The 19,257-nt window shown below is 41.8% G+C and overlaps 1 protein-coding gene across 3 annotated transcripts in view; it reads right to left on the bottom strand.

Annotated features, from left to right (window-relative positions):
- ROCK1 (Rho associated coiled-coil containing protein kinase 1) overlaps positions 1–19,257 on the bottom strand; it is an 88,467-nt gene that overhangs the window by 29,580 nt on the left and 39,630 nt on the right. For 2 of the 3 annotated variants that reach the window (XM_058179153.1, XM_058179151.1), the window contains 10 exons: positions 19,065–19,224; positions 14,667–14,733; positions 13,308–13,396; positions 12,828–12,876; positions 11,728–11,863; positions 6,176–6,267; positions 3,935–4,181; positions 3,437–3,543; positions 1,919–2,069; positions 109–269 (listed from right to left, as the gene is read on the bottom strand). In XM_058179153.1, coding sequence (XP_058035136.1) covers positions 109–269; positions 1,919–2,069; positions 3,437–3,543; positions 3,935–4,181; positions 6,176–6,267; positions 11,728–11,863; positions 12,828–12,876; positions 13,308–13,396; positions 14,667–14,733; positions 19,065–19,224 — 1,259 coding nt within the window. Of the gene's footprint in view, positions 1–108; positions 270–1,918; positions 2,070–3,436; positions 3,544–3,934; positions 4,182–6,175; positions 6,268–11,727; positions 11,864–12,827; positions 12,877–13,307; positions 13,397–14,666; positions 14,734–19,064; positions 19,240–19,257 lie in introns of all 3 variants that reach the window. The other variant, XM_058179152.1, reaches the window with a different exon arrangement.

Here is a 19,257-nt window from a genome sequence, read left to right as displayed (position 1 = left end):
TTGTGGTGGATTGGAAGTTACAGAGATTTTTGGGTTCATACAAATAAGGTAATTTTTCATGTACTCCTAAAAGGAATGTTCACATGACAATAGAAATTGTTGTCTTACATCATCTTCCAGTCTCTCTTTCTGTTCAATAAGGTGCTCAATCTTCTGTTGCGATTGCTTCAGATCGAAGTCTAACATGGAACATTGTTTTTCAATCTGAACTATTCTATTTTCTGCCTTCTCTCTTGCTGCTCGTTCTTCCTTTACCTTTTTTTCAATTTCTATGGAAAAAAAGAGAGACAACAAAAACTAAATATACGTGGTCCTCCCTTACTGCATTTAGTACCATTGTGTCACTAAGCCCAAGTCACAACATGAATTCATTTCTGGCTCAATTGTTAAGCAAATAACTGTGGGTCATTAAACGTGATGTCACTTGACTACAGTTTGTGATTTTCTGCCAGCTTCCCAATTTGCTTGTTGGAAGCTGGCTGTGAAGATCACAAATGGCAATCGTGGACCATGGAACACTGCAACTGTCATAAATGTGCATTGGTTACCAAGCGCCTGAATTATGATCATGTAGATTACAGGAATATAGCCATAACTTTGAAGACCAGTTGTAACATTTTCAGCGTCATCATAACTTTAAACAATTACCGAACAAGTGATTGCTAAGTGAGAATTACCTGTAAAATACATTAGAAAAGCAAAAAAGAATGTATTCGTGAGATCTTTCAGATATCCTACTGAGAGGTGAGAGTATATATTAAGAATTTGGGATAGCTGTATTAATATCTACAGTAAAAATCTCCTAGAATTGTTACCTGTAGTATAATGCTATACCTAATTCATATAGATTACATATGGTGAAATAGTACATGAAGGATGGACTGTTCTCTCTTGTTTATTACCAACTTATTAATGATATGAGAAACAGATACTGGTACCTAGATTTTTTCACAATTAAGTAACAGAAAATAACTACCCCACATCTCAGCAGGGATCAGCTTTCCCAGGTAGACAAATAGGAAGCATGAACAGACAAGTTAACTCTACTTTGTTGTAAGACTTCATTAATAGAATTTTGTCAGTATGATAGTACAAATCTTCTGCTGTCTTGTTTACATCCTGAGAAGGTAAGGTTTCTTTCCAAGTTTCTTTCTCTGCCCATTATGTCCTCTCTTATCTAATCATTCCCTAAGCAGCATCTCTTCGTTCCATCTCCCAATGTTATTACAGCAAGTCACGTTTCTGGTAAAAGAGATTTTCCTACAATAGTAGATTAATATTCTGTAGAAATCTACTGCATTTCCAGAATTATGATGAATGATGCTGAAAGTTAACTTGACACCCCTAGTATCCCATTTCCTAAAAGAAATTTCCCAAACTGTAATTTACAGCAAAGCCCAGAAAAGTATGCAGGTTAGATTGTTTAGTCCAGGGATGTCAAACTCGTGTCACGTTAACGTCATCACATGACATATCGTCACTTTTTCCCCCTTTGCTAAACCAGGAGTGGGGATGGCCAGCTCGTGACATATCCAGCCCGCAAGTTTGACACCCCTGGCTTAGTCTCTAATGCAAGGCTGTCAAACTCGCATTGTCACAGTGGTGTCATGTGATGTATCAGGACTTTTTTCCCCTTTGCTAAACCGTGCAGGGCCAGCACGACGCATCTGGCTCACAGGCCACGAGTTTGATAACCCTGCTCTAATGGGAAATCATCAGAAAACCAAAGGTCTTCAGGCCAGATAGGGAATTGGGGGTGGGGGGAAGAAGAGGGGGAATCCCAAAAGAAGGTGGTGGCAAATAGATGGCTGCCAAGGAAACTAGTCAGATTTGTAAGGAATATGCAACCAATTATTTAAAGAGAGAAATATATAAACACTAATTATATAGTAAACTCGCTTATTCTTTAAGAACTTACCATACATAGCAACAGATTTGGCCTCTTCTATTGACTGATGCTTGTCAGTTAACCGAGCTTTGTTTATGTTATGTTCATTTATTTCTTGTTCTAAACGTTGTTGTACCGTTTTAAGTTTGTAGTTTAGATCTATTTCTAAATTATTCTTCTCCTGCAAGATATTTTGTATAAAATGGTGTCAGATATATAAAATATGACAAGTATTCATATTTTATCATTACTTTCTTCTTACATACATTTTTATCTGCTGCACATCTACTGGATCTTGAGTATGTATCAGTAAAATGCCTGTGGGATATGGGCAATAATATACTAACTTGAATGATAATTTCTAAACCCTAGCATGCATAGAGTGAAATGTACTTGGAGAAAAATTATGTTAGTTTTACTTATGGTATATTAACCAAAATATGTCAAAGGGACCAAGATTATCCTTACTGTTAATAGGTAATATTGCATTTGGCACAGATGCAACAGATAGATTTCTCTAGATTGCTAAATAATAAAAGCCATGGTGGACAGAAGAAGTCAATATGTATAGGATCACTGGGTGATGACTGTGTCATATGGAAAGCTATGAATTGAAATATAAGATGCATAAATGGTAAATTATATGAAAGAAAATGGAAAAAATGCATGTCTGTGAGACTAAGAGAAGATGAAATAGATCTGAATAAAAATGGTGCAGTCTGGTCAACAGATGCAGAGAAGTAAAGATGTATGAATAAACGAGCTAAAATATAGATCAGGATCACTTTCCAAAGAAGTAAAATGGCTGTAAGAGGCTGCTTATGCCCCCTTTAAATGAAAGCAAAGCTTAGGTATGTCAAGAAAAACATAAACTTTAAACTGAATGTAGTATAAGTTACTTAAAAAGAATACAGGAAAACCCTGGGTTACAAGTGTTCCCTTAGCAAATGTTTGAAGTTACATGATAAGCGCCTTGTAGTGTTTATGAACTAGTTCTGAAACTACAAATGTTGCACCACTCTTATGTTTTGTTCACCCTTACAAACAACCACAGAGGCTCTGGAATATTTGTCCTGCCTATTCCGCTCCGCTTTGCACTTTGCCAGCCAAAACAGAGGTTTGGAGGAGCGGTCTCACCCCTCCAATGCTCTGTTTTGGCCTGCGCAAGCCTCGCCCAGCACTTTGCCAGCCAAAACAGAGATTCGGAGAGGTGGTTACACTTTATGGCAGCTACTTTCTTTCCTCGGACTATAGAATTGCAGACACACTTGCTTCAATAAGGTGCAAGTGGGTACTATGTCCATCTTTCCCACAAATCCACAGTGTTACACGGCTTACCATTTAGTAATAATTATAATTTAGTAGCAGGTTTCAATTTGGTTTCTGGTTCACCCTTCTTCCATTGCCTTACTGAATTTTATATATTCAGTAATAATGCACATTTACCTGTAGTTCTAAAAATATGTAGATATATTTTTTATTCTAAATACACAATTATTCTATTCCAAGATACGTAAGACTTTGTGCCTCGTTACTTAGTTACCTTACCTTTTCAGAATGATTAAGCATGTCTTGGGCCTTTTTTCTTTCTTCTTCTACTCGCTCAAGATTGTTTTTCACACCTTTGATTTCTTCTTGTAAAGACGTAATCCGAGCTACAGAATTAATTAAATATATTTAACTGTATCTATGACTCTAGATGGACAAGAATTGTCTACCATCAATGCTCTCAATTTTCATTAAAGTATTAAACTGAAAATGTGTAAACATTTTCCTATGGGTATACACATATGCAAATAAATATTGAAAATGAAGTGTATGCAAGAAAGGCTAAATGACCACATTTAATTAAAATGGCAGATATGGAATATTCACATTTGCATAAAAAGGCTAGTCTTTATAGATTTGAAGAATTTATATTTATTTATGCAAATAGATTAACCCACAAATTACCCAACACATAGAGTCTGAAATTGTTATTTATATTTCACGGTATCAGGAAAACAAACTTTACATTTTATAATTACACTATGGTAAAATTATTACCTTGTAGCTCTCCAATAATTTCTGATCCATGACTCCTATCTCTTCGTTCTACTTCCAGTGCTCCTTGTAGCTGGAAATAATCCTTTTCCACCTGTAATTTTGTGTTTTCCAGAATTCTGCATCTTTCCTGCAATTCCCTATTTAATGATTCAAATTGACTTATTGACTTGCTCATTTCTGTATGACTTTTCCTTAGTCTTGCTGCAGTATCTGACTCTGTTCTCAGCAAATCATTGGCCTCTTCAAGCTGTATGAGAAATGGAGTTAGGAAAAAAAAAGGTTATTCTAAAATGAGCATGGCTCATATCTACTCTAAAAAGAGAGATTTAGTTACAGTGCAGTCAGAATGTATTCAGACCTCTTTCACTTTTGTTAATTTTGTTATGCCTCAGCCTGATTCTATAGTTGTTGAAAATCATTTTTTTCTCATTAATCTACACTCACTACTCTATAGTGACAAAGTGAAATGTTTATAATTTTATTAAAAATAAAAAACTGAAACATTGGAATAAGTATTCACACCCTTCACTTAGTACTTTGTTGAAGCGTCTTCGGCAGCAATTACAACCTCAAGTCTTTTTGAGTATGATGCGACAAGCTTGGCACACCTGAATTAGGAGATTTTCTGCTATTCTTCCTTGCAAATCCTCTCAAACTCAGTCAGATTGGATGGTGACCGTCAGTGGAGAGTCACTTTCAGGTTCCTCCAGAGATGTTCAATAGAGTTCAAGTCAGGGTTCTGGCTGGGCCAACTCTAGGACATTCACAGAGTTGTCCCTAAGCCACTCCTGTGTTGTCTTGATTGATCAGGAAAGTGAACCTTTGGCCCAATCTGAGTTCCTGAGCACTCTGAAACAGGCTTTCATTGAGGATATCCCTGTACCTTGCTCCCTTCAGCTTTCCCTCAACCGTGACCAGTCTCCCAGTCCCTGCTGCTGAAAAACACTCCCACAGCATGATGCTGCCACCACCATGATTCACAGTTAGGATGATATTGGGCAGGTGATGAGCCAGTGCCTGGTTTTTTTCCAGACTGAGGCCAAACAGTTAAATCTTGGTTTCATCAGACCAGAGAATCTTGTTCCTCACAGTATGGAAGTCCTTCAGGTGCTTTTTTGAAAACTCCAATTGGCCTTTCATGTGTTTTGCACTGAGGAGAGGATTCCATCTAGCCACTCTGCCATAAAGCCCAGATCAGTGGAAGGCTGCAGTGATGGTTGCTTTTCCGGAACTCTTATCAATCTCCTCATAAGATCTCTGGAGCTTAACCCATTGGGTTCTTGGTTACCTCTCTTACTAAGGCCCTTCTCCCTGATTGCTCAGTTTGACTAGGCAACCAGCACTTGGAAGAGTGCTGGTTGTACCAAACTTCTTCCATTTGAGAATTATGGAAGCCACTGTGCTCTTAAGAACCTTCAATGCAGCAGAAATTTTATTGTAGTCTTCCCCAGATCTGTGCCTTGCAATAAACCTGTCTCTGAACTCATCAGGCCATTTCTTTGACCTTATGACTTTTGCTCTGCTACAATATGCATTGTCAGCTGTGAGGCATTCTAAAAAGAGATGTGCGCCTTTTCAAATCATGTCCAATTAATTTAATTTACTATAAGTTGACTCCAATCAAGGTGTAGAAACATGTCATCAACAATCAAGAGAAATGAGAGGCACCTAAGCTAAATTTCAAGGAACTGAATACTTATGCCAATGTGATATTTCAATTTTTTCTTTTTAATAACTTTACAGACTTTATCACTATGGGGTAGTGAGTGTAGATTAATGAGAAAAAAATGAAATTCAACAACAGTACAATCAGGCAACTCAATGTTACACATGGGACAAGTTAAAACCATAGTATAATAATAGAAGAACAAAACAGAAAAACAACTGTCTCGGAATAATTAATCATTAAAATCATTAAAACAATCATAACAAACTAGTAACTTCATAAAATCCCAAGATCCAGGGTTTCATGAAAATAGAAACGTATTTAACTGATGGCAGAAAATGACCTAGTAATCCACCGAATCTGCTCTTTCAGTTTTTATTTTTTTTAAAAAAAAATTAGTCAGACAATGGACATGTTTATTCCAAGCATGTTTAAACTCAGTTACTGATGATTGATCCACTACCTCTGCTAGAAGTTGATTCCAAGCTTCCACTACTGTTTCTAGATCTTTAGGGATTTTGTGAAGGGCAGCAGTATGCAAACCAGGGGGAATTAATATATGCAAAATTACTTACTTGCTTTTGCAACTGTGTAATTTTTTCATTTGTAATATGTGAGTGTTGACTAATTTTTTTTAAGTCTTCCAGCTGATCTTTTAATGTTGACACTAAAAGCAAAGAAAGACATTTTAAGCATACATTTTAATAATATTTCTAGGAAATTGCAGAAATAAAATGTTCAAAATGCAAACACTTTAAAAAAACATTTTCATTCATGCCTTCTATTGATCATTATGATCTGAGGAAAGAACAGGATTTCTGCAGGTGAAATGTGAGTCCAAGGAATTGCATCATTAACAAAACCATAGATTCCTGGACCAAGATATATTATCTACTAAAAGGCTTTTGTAAAAGATACACTTTACCTTACAAAGATTGAGAAAAATGTGTTTCAAAGGCATCTTACTCAGGTCATCTGGCAGACTTTAAATTAACCACGGAGGGGTAAAAGACCAATACCCAGAACTACACTCAAAACAGTAAGCCTTATAACATGAAAGGAAGGGATAAGAAGGAAGGGGGCCATAGAAATGCATCAGAAGATGAGCAGGCAAACCCTAAGAAAGACTAAAGGCCTCAAATGACTGTAACCCAATACTCAGAAAATGGGGAAGAAAATAGAGAAGATGAAATCTCAATACCAAGGAGAAATGGGGGGAGGGGGGGTATGTTGCAAATATGATTTTATTTATTTATTTATTTATTATATATTTATTATTTCGACTTTTATACCGCCCTTCTCCTGAAGGACTCAGGGCGGTTTACAGCCAAGTAAAAAACAACAATATAAAAGTTAAGAACAATTTTAAAAAAAGTAATTTTAAATTGGCCGAACTGTAAAAATTTGCTAAATCCCATTAAAAACTAATTAAAACTATTAAAAACCATTAGGCTAATCCTGCTCAATTAAATAAAAGAGTCTTCAGCTCACGCCGGAAGGTTCAGAGGTCAGAGAGTTGGCGCAACGTTGGAGGTAGTTCGTTCCAGAGGGCTGGGGCCCCCACAGAGAAGGCCCTCCCCCTGGGGGTCACCAGCCGACATTGTCTGGCCGATGGCACCCTGAGGAGACCCTCTCTATGGGAACGCACTGGTCGATGGGAGGCCACCGGTGGCAGCAGGCGGTCCCGTAAGTATCCTTGTTGGTATTGCTGAAATTTGGTGTGAGGGAATCCAAGATTCGGGTACGTACATATAGTCCTTGTCTTATGACAACTCATTTGGTGACTATTTGAAGTTATAACGGCACATGACCGTTTTTCACATTTATAACCATTGCAGCATCCTAATGGTCATGTGATCAAAATGTGGATGTTTGGCAACTGGTATGTATTCAAGATGGTTACAATATCTCAGGGTCACATTATCACCTTCTGCAACTTTTTGACAACCAAAGTCAATGGGGAAGCCAGATTCATTTTATAACTTTGTTACTAACTTAAGAATTACAGTGATTCAATTAACAAGAGTAGCAAGAAAGGACATAAAATGGAGCAAAACTCATTTAACAAGCGTCTTGCTTAGCAATAGAAATTTTGGGCTCAATTTTCAGCGGCACCACAGACATTGGACACAGGTAGCTTGGACATTGTGGATTTTAGATCTCTAGCTGACTTTTATTTATACCATCATTCGACATCTGCGGCTGAAAACTTTTTTCCTTTTATTTATTGACGGCATCAATTGTGGACGGCCTTGGACCTGATTATGGGCGGCACCAGTGGGTAAAAACTTTTGCTGTATCCATTATGGGCAGTACTGAATGGCAGAATCCATCAGCCAAACTTCCACCTTATTTATTACCCTTACCGGGCATTTGGCCCTGGTTTGTGACTGTCCTGACTTTGTCCATAGGCTACGATAACATCAAGTGGCTAGGGAACACCTTTCTTTTCCCCACTGTTATCTAATCTTTTAGCATGAAATATTCGTCCGCTGACCTTTTCCGACTGCGAGGTTCCCCCGCCTCGCAGGAATGGCCCTCCGGGTTATCGATGGCCGGCCTTAACGAGGGGTCTTGGGACCCGGAGAGGTGGCATCGAGGAAGAAGAATCTGTGGGGTTTTAAACCGTTTTTAAATAAGGGTTTCTTAAGGGGAGGATTGACGGGTGGGGGAAAACCCGTCGGGAGGATCCAGCCCTGTGCTAGTTCGCGACACTATTCCATCTTGTCTGGAGGCAGGGGAGGGCGTTCCAGGTTTAGAGGATGTTCGATCTATGCGGTAAGTGGGAGAGGCAGATATGGCGGGGAGGGCCGTGCGAGTTGCGGGAGCACGCGTTCGATGTTTGAAAGCGATCGCGTGCTCCGGCCTCTGTCCCTACCGTTCCTCGGTGGTCGTGATCCTCAGAGCTTGGATCTTGGCTGATGTTATGTAATGCCGGTCCGTGGTTAATAAGGCTCCTCTGATTTGCGACCTTATTCAGGGGGAGTCCGCGGACCTTATGGGCATTACGGAAACCTGGTTGGGCCCAGAGGGAGGGGTCCCCCTGGTTGAGATGTGCCCTCCAGGTTTCCGAGCATTTCATCAGCCGAGGTCCAAGGTAGGGGTGGGGGTGGCGGTTGTTATTAAGGAAGATCTAGAGCCGAGGAGGCCACTATTCCTCAGATTGCGGTTGTGAATCCCTTTATGTGCGGTGGGGTTATAGGAATCAGTTGGGCTTGGTGATCGCGTACCTGGCTCCTTGCTGCGTGACCACAGCCCTGCCTGAGCTGTTGGAGGTACTTGCTGCTGTGGCGGTCGAGTCCCCCAGACTTATTGTCATGGGGGATTTCAACCTGCCATCAGCTGGCTCGTCATCGACGGCAGCTCGGGAGTTCTTGGCTTCCATGACGGCCTTGGACCTGATTCGAGTAAATGATGGCCCTACGCACACGGGGAGGCACACTGGATCTGCTTTATATCTCTGGACAGTGGTTAAATGATCTGGTATTAGATGATTTAGTAACGGAACCAATGTCATGGTCGGATCATTTCCTCCTTCGCCTAGACTTCGAACCGCCATTCACCACCGCAGGGAGACGGAACCTATCGGTGGTTCCGTCCCAGGCGCCTGATGGACCCTGAGAGGTTCCTGGCGGAGCTTGGGCCATTCCTGAGGATCTGGCCCACGGCACGACTGAGGAACTGGTCGTGGCCTGGGAACAGGCGCGGCGGGGCCTTGGACCGTGTCGCGCCTTTGCGGCCTCTGACCCGGCGTAGATCTCGACCGGCCCCTTGGTTCTCCGAGGGGCTGAGGAGATGAAACGCCGGAGAAGGCGCCTGGAGAGCACCTGGAGGTCAGTCGCTCCGAAACTGATCGGACACTAGTTAGGTCCTATTCTAGGACCTACCTGGTGGCAATGAGAAGCGAGGCGTTCTCGCCTCCACCCTCATTGCGTCGGCAGATAACCGCCCGGCCGCCCTGTTTGGTCACCCGCTCTCTCCTACATCAGGAGGTGCGGGATGACCCTTGCAGGGACGAGCCGAGGAGTTTAGCGGTTATCTATACGATAAAATCGCTCAGCTGAGGGACGGTCTGGATCGAATTTGGGATGATCCAAGCGAGGAGAGGAGGCACGTCTTGTTGAGTCCATTTGGGATGAGTTCGACCCTGTGGCTCCGAGGACGTGGACAGGTTGTTGGGGAGGCTTCACGGCACGACATGTTTACTGGACCCGTGCCCTTCCTGGCTGGTACTGGCCACTCAGGAGGTGACACGAGGCTGGCTCAGAGGATTATCAACGCTTCTTTGTTGGAAGGGGTTTTCCCTGCCGCCTTGAAAGAGGCGGTGGTGAGACCCCTCCTTAAGAAGCCTTCCCTGGACCCAGCTGTTTTGGGTAATTATCGTCCAGTCTCCAACCTTCGCTTTGTTGCGAAGGTTGTAGAGAGTGCCGTGGCGCGACAGCTTCCTCAATACCTGGATGAAGACGTCTATCTAGACCCGTTCCAGTCCGGCTTCCGACCCGGATACAGCACGGAGACAGCTTTGGTCGCTTTGGTGGATGATCTCTGGAGGGCTCGGGACAGGGGTTATTCCTCTGCCCTGGTCCTATTAGACCTCTCAGCGGCGTTCGATACCATCGACCATGGTATCTTGCTGCGCCGGTTGGGGGGATTGGGAGTGGGAGGCACCGTATATCGGTGGTTCTCCTCCTATCTCTCTGACCGGTCGCAGACGGTGTTGACAGGGGGGCAGAGGTCGACCGCGAGGGGCCTCACTTGTGGGGTCCCTCAGGGGTCGATTCTCTCGCCCCTTCTGTTCAACATCTACATGAAACCGTTGGGTGAGATCATCAGTGGTTTCGGGGTGAGATACCAGCAGTACGCTGATGACACTCAGTTGTACTTTTCCACCCCTGACCACCCCAATGAAGTTGTTGAAGTGCTGTCCCGGTGTTTGGAGGCCGTACGGGTCTGGATGGGGAGAAACAGGCTCAAGCTTAATCCCTCCAAGACGGAGTGGCTGTGGATGCCGGCACCCCGATTCAGTCAGCTGCAGCCGCGGCTGGCTGTTGGTGGCGAGTTATTGGCCCCAAAGGATAGGGTGCGCAACTTAGGTGTCCTCCTGGACGATCGGCTGTCGTTTGAAGATCATTTGACGGCCGTCTCCAGGGGGGCCTTCCACCAGGTTCGCCTGGTTCGGCAGTTGCGCCCCTTCCTTGATCGGGATGCCTTATGCACGGTCACTCATGCGCTCGTTACCTCTCGCTTGGATTACTGTAATGCTCTCTACATGGGGCTCCCCTTGAAGTGCGCTCGGAGGCTTCAGTTAGTCCAGAATGCAGCTGCGCAGGTTATAGAGGGAGCTACACGTAGCTCCCATGTAACACCGATCCTGCGCAGGCTGCACTGACTGCCTGTGGCTTTCCGAGTGCACTTTAAGGTGTTGGTTATGACCTTTAAAGCGCTCCATGGCTTAGGACCTGGGTACTTACGGGACCGCCTGCTGCTACCACATGCCTCCCACCGACCCGTACGCTCCCATAGAGAGGGACTTCTCAGGTGCCGTCCGCCAAACAATGCCGGCTGGCGGCCCCAGGAAGGGCCTTCTCTGTGGGGGCACCCACACTCTGGAATGAGCTTCCCCCGGGTTTACGTCAAATACCCGACCTCCGGACATTTCGTCGCGAACTAAAAACACATCTTTTTATCCGCGCGGGGCTGGCTTAAATTAGTTTTAAGGGAAATTTTATTAATTTTAAATGGGGTTTTTAGTATGGAAAATTTTAATTTCAGGCTAATTTAATAAGTTTTTAAATGGTATTTTAATTTGTATATTGTGTTGTTCTTACTTTTGCCTGTACACCGCCCTGAGTCCTTCGGGAGAAGGGCGGTATAAAAATTAAATAAAATAAATAAAATAAATAAATAAATTGTGGTCATAAGTCAAGGACTACCACTACCAGTAAGATAAAATTTGACCATGCCTAACAAAAGAAATGTGAATTCATTATATATCAAGCATGACTACACAATATGGAGATTTATGAAGTGATCCTGGACAGGATATTGGACTAGAATACCTCCACAGTCTCTATGATTGTATGAAAAGTTTTCTTACTGTAATAAACAAAATAAAAATACAGCTTACCTTCATTTTCTGCATTTCGACGTTTTTCATTCTCCTGTTCAGCTTTTCTTTGATATTCACTAATTCTATGTTGCAAGAGCATCTTTTCTTTCTCTACTTGAGTAACTGTTGATTCCAAATTTTTTTTCTGATTTCCCTGTAAGTTATATTTTTATTTATTTATTTATTAAATATTTAGCAATAAAACTTTACAGTTAAGCATTCATCTGAATATTTACAATATAGAACTGTGATTATTTTAATCAAAAGATTCTTACAATAAATAAAATACAATGAAATACATTTGCTACTTTAAATTATAATAAACTGATATATAGGCAATTGAGTATTAGCTTTTATATAATAACTATGACTACACTGAAAATGTATCAAAAAGAGTTCTGAAGGGCGATTAGAAATTTAAATGCTACAAAAGGTATCTTAAGCCTAAATAAGGTTTAAAGTACCCAATTTGCACCTTAAAATCCATCAAAATCCACAAATGAAATGTTGATTCTCACATTCTGGGGGCTGTGAGAATCACAACCAATATTTCATCATGCTGAAAATAGCCTTTTTTTTTTTTTGCAGTACTAACCTACTGTAAATTACATTTTGTTTAAAATGAAACATTTTTAAACCAGCACTTAGAAGACTTTTAAAATTAGCTATTTCCATATGTATACTAAAGAGCAGAAAATCTGTGACTGAAGCATTAGATTTTATTGTGGAGGATAAGAGGGAAGTTGAATGTGCCAGCCTAGGAAAAATCAAGGCCCATTCGTGTCTTGATAGATAGTCTAATTTAGGCTGATATGTTTTCCCTAAACACTTATTAGTATAGGGATCCCCAACTCCCAGGCCGTGGAACCAGGCCACATAAGTGGTGGGCGAGCAAGCGAAGCTTTATCCGTCCAGGCATGAGATCTAGATTGTTTGCGACACCACTACTCCCGTCTGGTCCATGGAAGACAATTTTTCTTCCAAAACCAGTCCCTGGTGCCAGACTAGTTGAGGACCACTGTATTCACAATCTCTTCTCATCACTTCTAAGTATAATGTAAAATTGTGTAAATTTCTAACAAAATCAATAAGGAAAGATTAATAATTCAAACACATACCTCTTCATCTAGTTCCTTCATTATCTTGTCTAGTTTAATATTTGATGTTCTATAAAGAATATAAGAGCTGGATTTTATTTACTGCCTCTAAGACAAAATATTTCATATGTAGCTGATCAATATAGTCAAAACATCAAATACATATCAAACCATTACAATATCAATATCAAAAATGCTAATGCCACCAAAATTCCACAAACTTTTTTTTAATATCCTTCTTAATATAGTAGGTAAGTGTCTGTGCTATCATAAACAAATTTTATAATATTGTTTTCAAAATTATTGCTCTTAAATAGTTCTAAAGTCAATAATTCTTATGGGAACAAGAAATGACAAAAATACAATCTGTATTGGCAAATTCCTCACAGCTGTTGCATGTTTGCTGACATACATGAACACGTTGAATGCTATTACCATATTATACAAGTGACATTTCATAAAAAGTTAAGTTTGACATTCTGAAAAAATGAAATATATTACCTGAATTTTTGTTCCATTTCATCTTTTAGTTGCATTTCATTATGTAGCTGTTCTTCAAGTTGATAAACATTTTTTTGCAAAGATTCTAGCTAAAAGCACAAAATACAAAATGAATTATGTTATAGTTTTATAGAACTAGTTAAATATGTAAGGCACAACAGTTTTGGAATGGTTTTCCAATACTTGTATGTTAAAAAGTCTTGGTGAAACACATCTAATTAATTTTCCAAAGCAGAGTGCAGGTTAGTACTGATCCTAATGAAAAGGGGGGGGGGAAGCCTCAAACTTTGTCTTTAGAATATGTCAAAATAATGATTTTCTCTACTAATAGTCTTGAAAAAGCCAAAAGGGGAATGTGAAGTTTCATTCTTTCTTCTCCAACCAGATAATTTATGACCTTACCAGCATTGGGATTGGACGGGAAAAGGAACAGAGACATTGCCTCTGATTAAAGGGCTTGTGACTGAACAATGTCAGCTTTAACAGTACCTTTATAACACGTAAAAAAGTCCGCCTAACATTTACGTATCCATAAAATATTTAAAAGAGCTAAAGCCAAGGTTATCCAACAATGTTGATAATGAGAGTTACTTTTATGTTTATATTTATTTAACATTTTATTCTTAAAAATTAAATATTCATTTGAGTACAGACACCAGAAAATTTCTGGAAAAAAATAATAAATGTTCAAATGATGTAGAGTCAAATACAAATAAATATTTCTTGGATGCACAATTATTTTAGTGAATATTTGAAGTTTGGTTCCTTCAGTGCAGGAAAAGATAATCAGTTGTTATTGTGCCCTCCAGCACTATTCAAAGAGTGCATGAAACTACTAAAACCGATTGCATTTTAATACTCACAGAGAAACCATGGTTGGAAAACAGCATCCTCATTTTTAAATTTTACTTTTTACACATGGTTTAAACTTCATACATTATTTAAAAGTTGTGTCTTTTAAATTCCATAATTGTTATTATTTAAGAAACAGGAAGTGAACATAAGAACCTCTTATTACACTAATCAATTTGATGGCTGCCAAAGGAAACAGTCGTATTTTGAAATGAAAGTTGGGAATTTAATTTGTGAAAGTGAGTAGTTTGTGAGTAATAGTGTAAACTTTATTCAACATACTTCAATTTATGATACGTATTAAAGAAAATGAATTTTAGTTTAGCCAAATTATAATATTTATGTAAAACAAAAAACCCCCACACAATTTAAGTACCTTATTTTAACATTTAAATGAATTTCATTTTTACTGTTTAAGTAAAATAGGACATTTCTCAGAACACAAACAAATTGTAGAATAAATTTAACCAATAAAAAAATATTTTTTTTAAAAAAAATTAAATGTACCAAGTTTTTATCTATGTTGGTGCTCGTTCTGTTGTCATTCGAATTAGCTGTGCAGGTGGATAAATACCTACAAACACAATTTTAGAAGTTTTAGAAAGACGCAAAAAGAAATATAAATATTTATTCTCAAAAAACAGAATATCCTTAATTAAAAAAATGCCTTTGTTTTTCCAAAGCTTAAAAAACTATAGAATTCTATTTACTATGAAGCTAGGACTCTTTGTCCTATAATATTATTATACAAATCATAAAGTCTTCTTTGTAGCTCTGTGTAAGTGTGTTGTTTCTCTACCATTATTTATATTAGAACTAGACTACATTCACTATGTAACATTCAAAAGACAAAAGCTCTCTTCCATTGTTGTTTTTCAGTTTATTTATTTACAATTTCTCTGTACTATGCACTTTAAAATTGAAACATTTTATACCAGTCACAATATCCTGGCTTAAAGTAATATATTGAAGAGGTTACTATTACAGATAACGTATGATTGAGCTGTTTCTAAAAATCATATTATTGATTTTATAGTAATATATTCATGGTTTTATATACTTATTTGTGAACCTGGGAAATGTGTTGTCCTCATGTTTTCTTAAATTCTTAAATATGGATGCCCTTTATAGTTGTTGCATAATTTCAGGAAAAAATGCAGGTGCTTTAGAGTGTAGACAGTGTTACATCTGTGCTCCAAACTATTCTTCTGAAGTGAATCAGAGATCATTCCAGCATTACTAAAACACATGTAACTTGATTTTCCAAATAAGCAGATACCTTCTTTAATTTTTTTTCCTTACTAGATTTTGTTGCATTTACCAAACATAGCTTTGATCCTTGTAGGTGTTTTTTAGACTGCAATATAAAAGCAACTATTACCTGAATATTCTGGCTTATTTAATTGAAAATACACACACAAAGCAAATTGCAGTCAGATTACCAGAAGCCAAAATAATCTCTACGGAACTAAATACAACTGCAATATGGTTAATTGTTAAACAATAACCATTGTTAATGGTTAATGAAGGCAGGGGGGGAGGGTTCTGTTCCAGGACTAGAGGGTTCAATCTGTACGGTAAGTGGGAGAGGCAGATATGGCGGAGGGGGGGGCCGTATCGAGAGTTGGGAGCACGTGCTCAATGTTTGAAAGCGATCACGTGCTCCGGCCCCTCAGTCCCTACCCGTTCCTCGGGCGGCCATGATCCTCAGAGCTTGGATCTTCGGTTGATGTTATGTAATGCCCGGTCCGTGGCTAATAAAGCTCCCCTGATTTGCGATCTTATTCAGGGGGAGTCCGCGGACCTTATGGGAATTACGGAGACCTGGTTGGGTCCAGAGGGGGGGGGTCCCCTTGTTGAGCTGTGCCCTCCAGGTTTCCGAGCATTTCATCAGCCGAGGGCCCAAGGTAGGGGTGGGGGGATGGCAGTTGTTATTAAGGAAGATCTAGAGCCGAGGGAGGCCACTGTTCCTCAGATTGCCGGCTGTGAATCCCTCTATGTGAGGTGGGGCCATAGGAATCAGTTGGGCTTGTTGATCGCGTACCTGGCTCCTTGCTGCGTGACCACAGCCCTGCCCGAGCTGTTGGAGGTACTAGCCGCTGTCGCGGTTGAGACCCCCAGACTTATAGTCATGGGGGATTTCAACCTGCCATCAACTGGCTTGTTATCGACAGCAGCTTGGGAGTTCCAGGCTTCCATGATGGCCTTGGACCTGATTCGAGTAAATGATGGCCCTACGCACATGGGGGGAGGCACGCTGGATCTGATTTATATCTCTGGACAGTGGTTAAATGATCTGGAATTAGATGATTTAGTAACAGAACCGATGTCATGGTCCGATCATTTTCTCCTTCGCCTAGACTTCCGAACCGCCACCCACCATCGCAGGGAGACGGAACCTATACGTTGGTTCCGTCCCAGGCGCCTGATGGACCCCGAGAGGTTCCTGACAGAGCTTGGGCCATTCCCTGAGGATCTGGCCCACGGCACGACTGAGGAACTAGTTGTGGCCTGGGAACAGGCCGCGGCTGGGGCCTTGGACCATGTCGTGCCTTTGCGGCCTCTGACCCGGCGCAGATCTCGTCCGGCCCCTTGGTTCTCCGAGGGGCTGAGGGAGATGAAACGCCGGAGAAGATGTCTAGAGAGCACCTGGAGGTCCAGTCGTTCCGAAGCTGATCGGACACTAGTTAGGTCCTATTCTAGGACCTACCTAGTGGCAATGAGGGAGGCGAGGCGCTCCTACGCCTCCACCCTCATTGCGTCGGCAGATAACCGCCCGGCCGCCCTGTTTCGGGTGACCCGCTCCCTCCTTCATCAGGAGGTGCGGGATGACCCTCTGCAGGGACGTGCCGAGGAGTTTAGTGGTTATCTATACGATAAAATCGCTCAGCTCCGGGATGGTCTGGACCGAAATTGGGATGATCCAAGCGAGGGAGAGGAGGCACGTCAAGTCGAATCTGTTTGGGATGAGTTTGACCCTGTGGCTCCTGAAGACGTGGATAGGTTGTTGGGGAGGCTTCACGCCACTACATGTTTACTGGACCCGTGTCCTTCCTGGCTGGTATTGGCCACTCAGGAGATGACACGAGGCTGGCTCCAGGGGATTATCAACGCTTCTTTGTTGGAAGGGGTTTTCCCTGCCGCCTTGAAAGAGGCGGTGGTGAGGCCCCTCCTCAAGAAGCCCTCACTGGACCCAGCTATTTTGGGTAATTATCGTCCAGTCTCCAACCTTCGTTTCGTTGCGAAGGTTGTAGAGAGTGCTGTGGGGCGACAGCTACCCCAATACCTGGATGAAACCATCTATCTAGACCCGTTCCAGTCCGGCTTCCGACCCGGATACAGCACGGAGACAGCTTTGGTCGCATTGGTGGATGATCTCTGGACGGCCAGGGACAGGGGTTACTCCTCTGCCCTGGTCCTATTAGACCTCTCAGCGGCTTTTGATACCATCGACCATGGTATCTTGCTGCGCCGGTTGGGGGGATTGGGAGTGGGAGGCACCGTGTATCGGTGGTTCTCCTCCTATCTCTCTGACTGGTCGCAGACGGTGTTGACAGGGGGGTAGAGGTCGACCGCGAGGTGCCTCACTTGTGGGGTGCCGCAGGGGTCGATCCTCTCGCCCCTTCTGTTCAACATCTATATGAAGCCGTTGGGTGAGATCATCAGTGGCTTTGGGGTGAGATACCAGCTGTACGCTGATGACACCCAGCTGTACTTTTCCACCCCGGGCCACCCCAGCGAAGTTGTCGAAGTGCTGTCCCGGTGTTTGGAAGCCGTACGGGTCTGGATGGGGAGAAACAGGCTCAAGCTTAATCCCTCCAAGACGGAGTGGCTGTGGATGCCGGCACCCGATTCAGTCAGCTGCAGCCGCGGCTGACTGTTGGAGGCGAGTTATTGGCCCCAAAGGATAGGGTGCGCAACTTAGGTGTCCTCCTGGATGAACGGCTGTCGTTTGAAGATCATTTGACGGCCGTCTCCAGGAGGGCCTTCCACCAGGTTCGCCTGGTTCGGCAGTTGCACCCCTTCCTTGATCGGGATGCCTTGTGCACAGTCACTCATGCGCTCGTTACCTCTCGCTTGGATTATTGTAATGCTCTCTACATGGGGCTCCCCTTGAGGTGCACTCGGAGGCTTCAGTTAGTCCAGAATGCAGCTGCGCGGGTGATAGAGGGAGCTACACGTAGCTCCCATGTAACACCGCTCCTGCGCAGACTGCACTGGCTACCGGTGGCCTTTCGAGTGCACTTTAAGGTCTTGGTTACTACCTTCAAAGCGCTCCATGGCTTAGGGCCTGGGTACTTACGGGACCGCCTGCTGTTACCACATGCCTCCCACCGACCCGTACGCTCTCACAGAGAGGGACTTCTCAGGGTGCCGTCCGCCAAGCAATGTCGGCTGGCGGCCCCCAGGGGAAGGTCCTTCTCTGGGGGGGCTCCCACACTCTGGAACGAGCTTCCCCCGGGTTTACGCCAAATACCTGACCTTCGGACCTTCCGCCGCGAACTGAAGACACATCTTTTCATTCGCGTGGGGCTGGCTTAAATTTTATCGATTTTAAATTTTATCGATTTTAAATTTTTTAATATTAATTTTAATGGGGTTTTAGTTTTATATATTTTAAAGTTTTTTAGGCCAATTATAAAATAAGTTTTTTAATTTGTATTTTAAATTGTATATTGTATTGTTTGTTTTTACTTTTGGCTGAGTCCTTTGGGAGAAGGGCGGTATAAAAATCTAATAAATAATAAAATAATAATAATAATAATGTTTCCAGTATCACTATGCTAACACAAGGCAATTTTTAATGACTGCAATAATAATTTACTTATATTTGCTATATTCCTGTTATAAATATCCTCATGACTTTTACCGACAAGCCAATATATTAAATCTACATATACTTACTGATGATTACTATAATAAGTAAATCCTACAAAAGGTAGCTGGTTGCCAACAAAAGCTTTTGGTATAGGAAATGTTTCTTCTTCACCTTTGTCTTCCTCCAGATCATCAAAGTTACTAGTGTCAATATCACTACTTAAATCAGGCACAACAGGTGCTACAGCTGCCCCAAAAAACCCCAAAAGAACAAATATTA

Source organism: Ahaetulla prasina, chromosome 3 (genome assembly GCF_028640845.1).
Source record: "Ahaetulla prasina isolate Xishuangbanna chromosome 3, ASM2864084v1, whole genome shotgun sequence".
NCBI classification, from domain to species: domain Eukaryota; kingdom Metazoa; phylum Chordata; class Lepidosauria; order Squamata; family Colubridae; genus Ahaetulla; species Ahaetulla prasina.
Note: the sequence above shows the minus strand (reverse complement) of the source record. Positions and strands in the feature narration are given on the sequence as shown.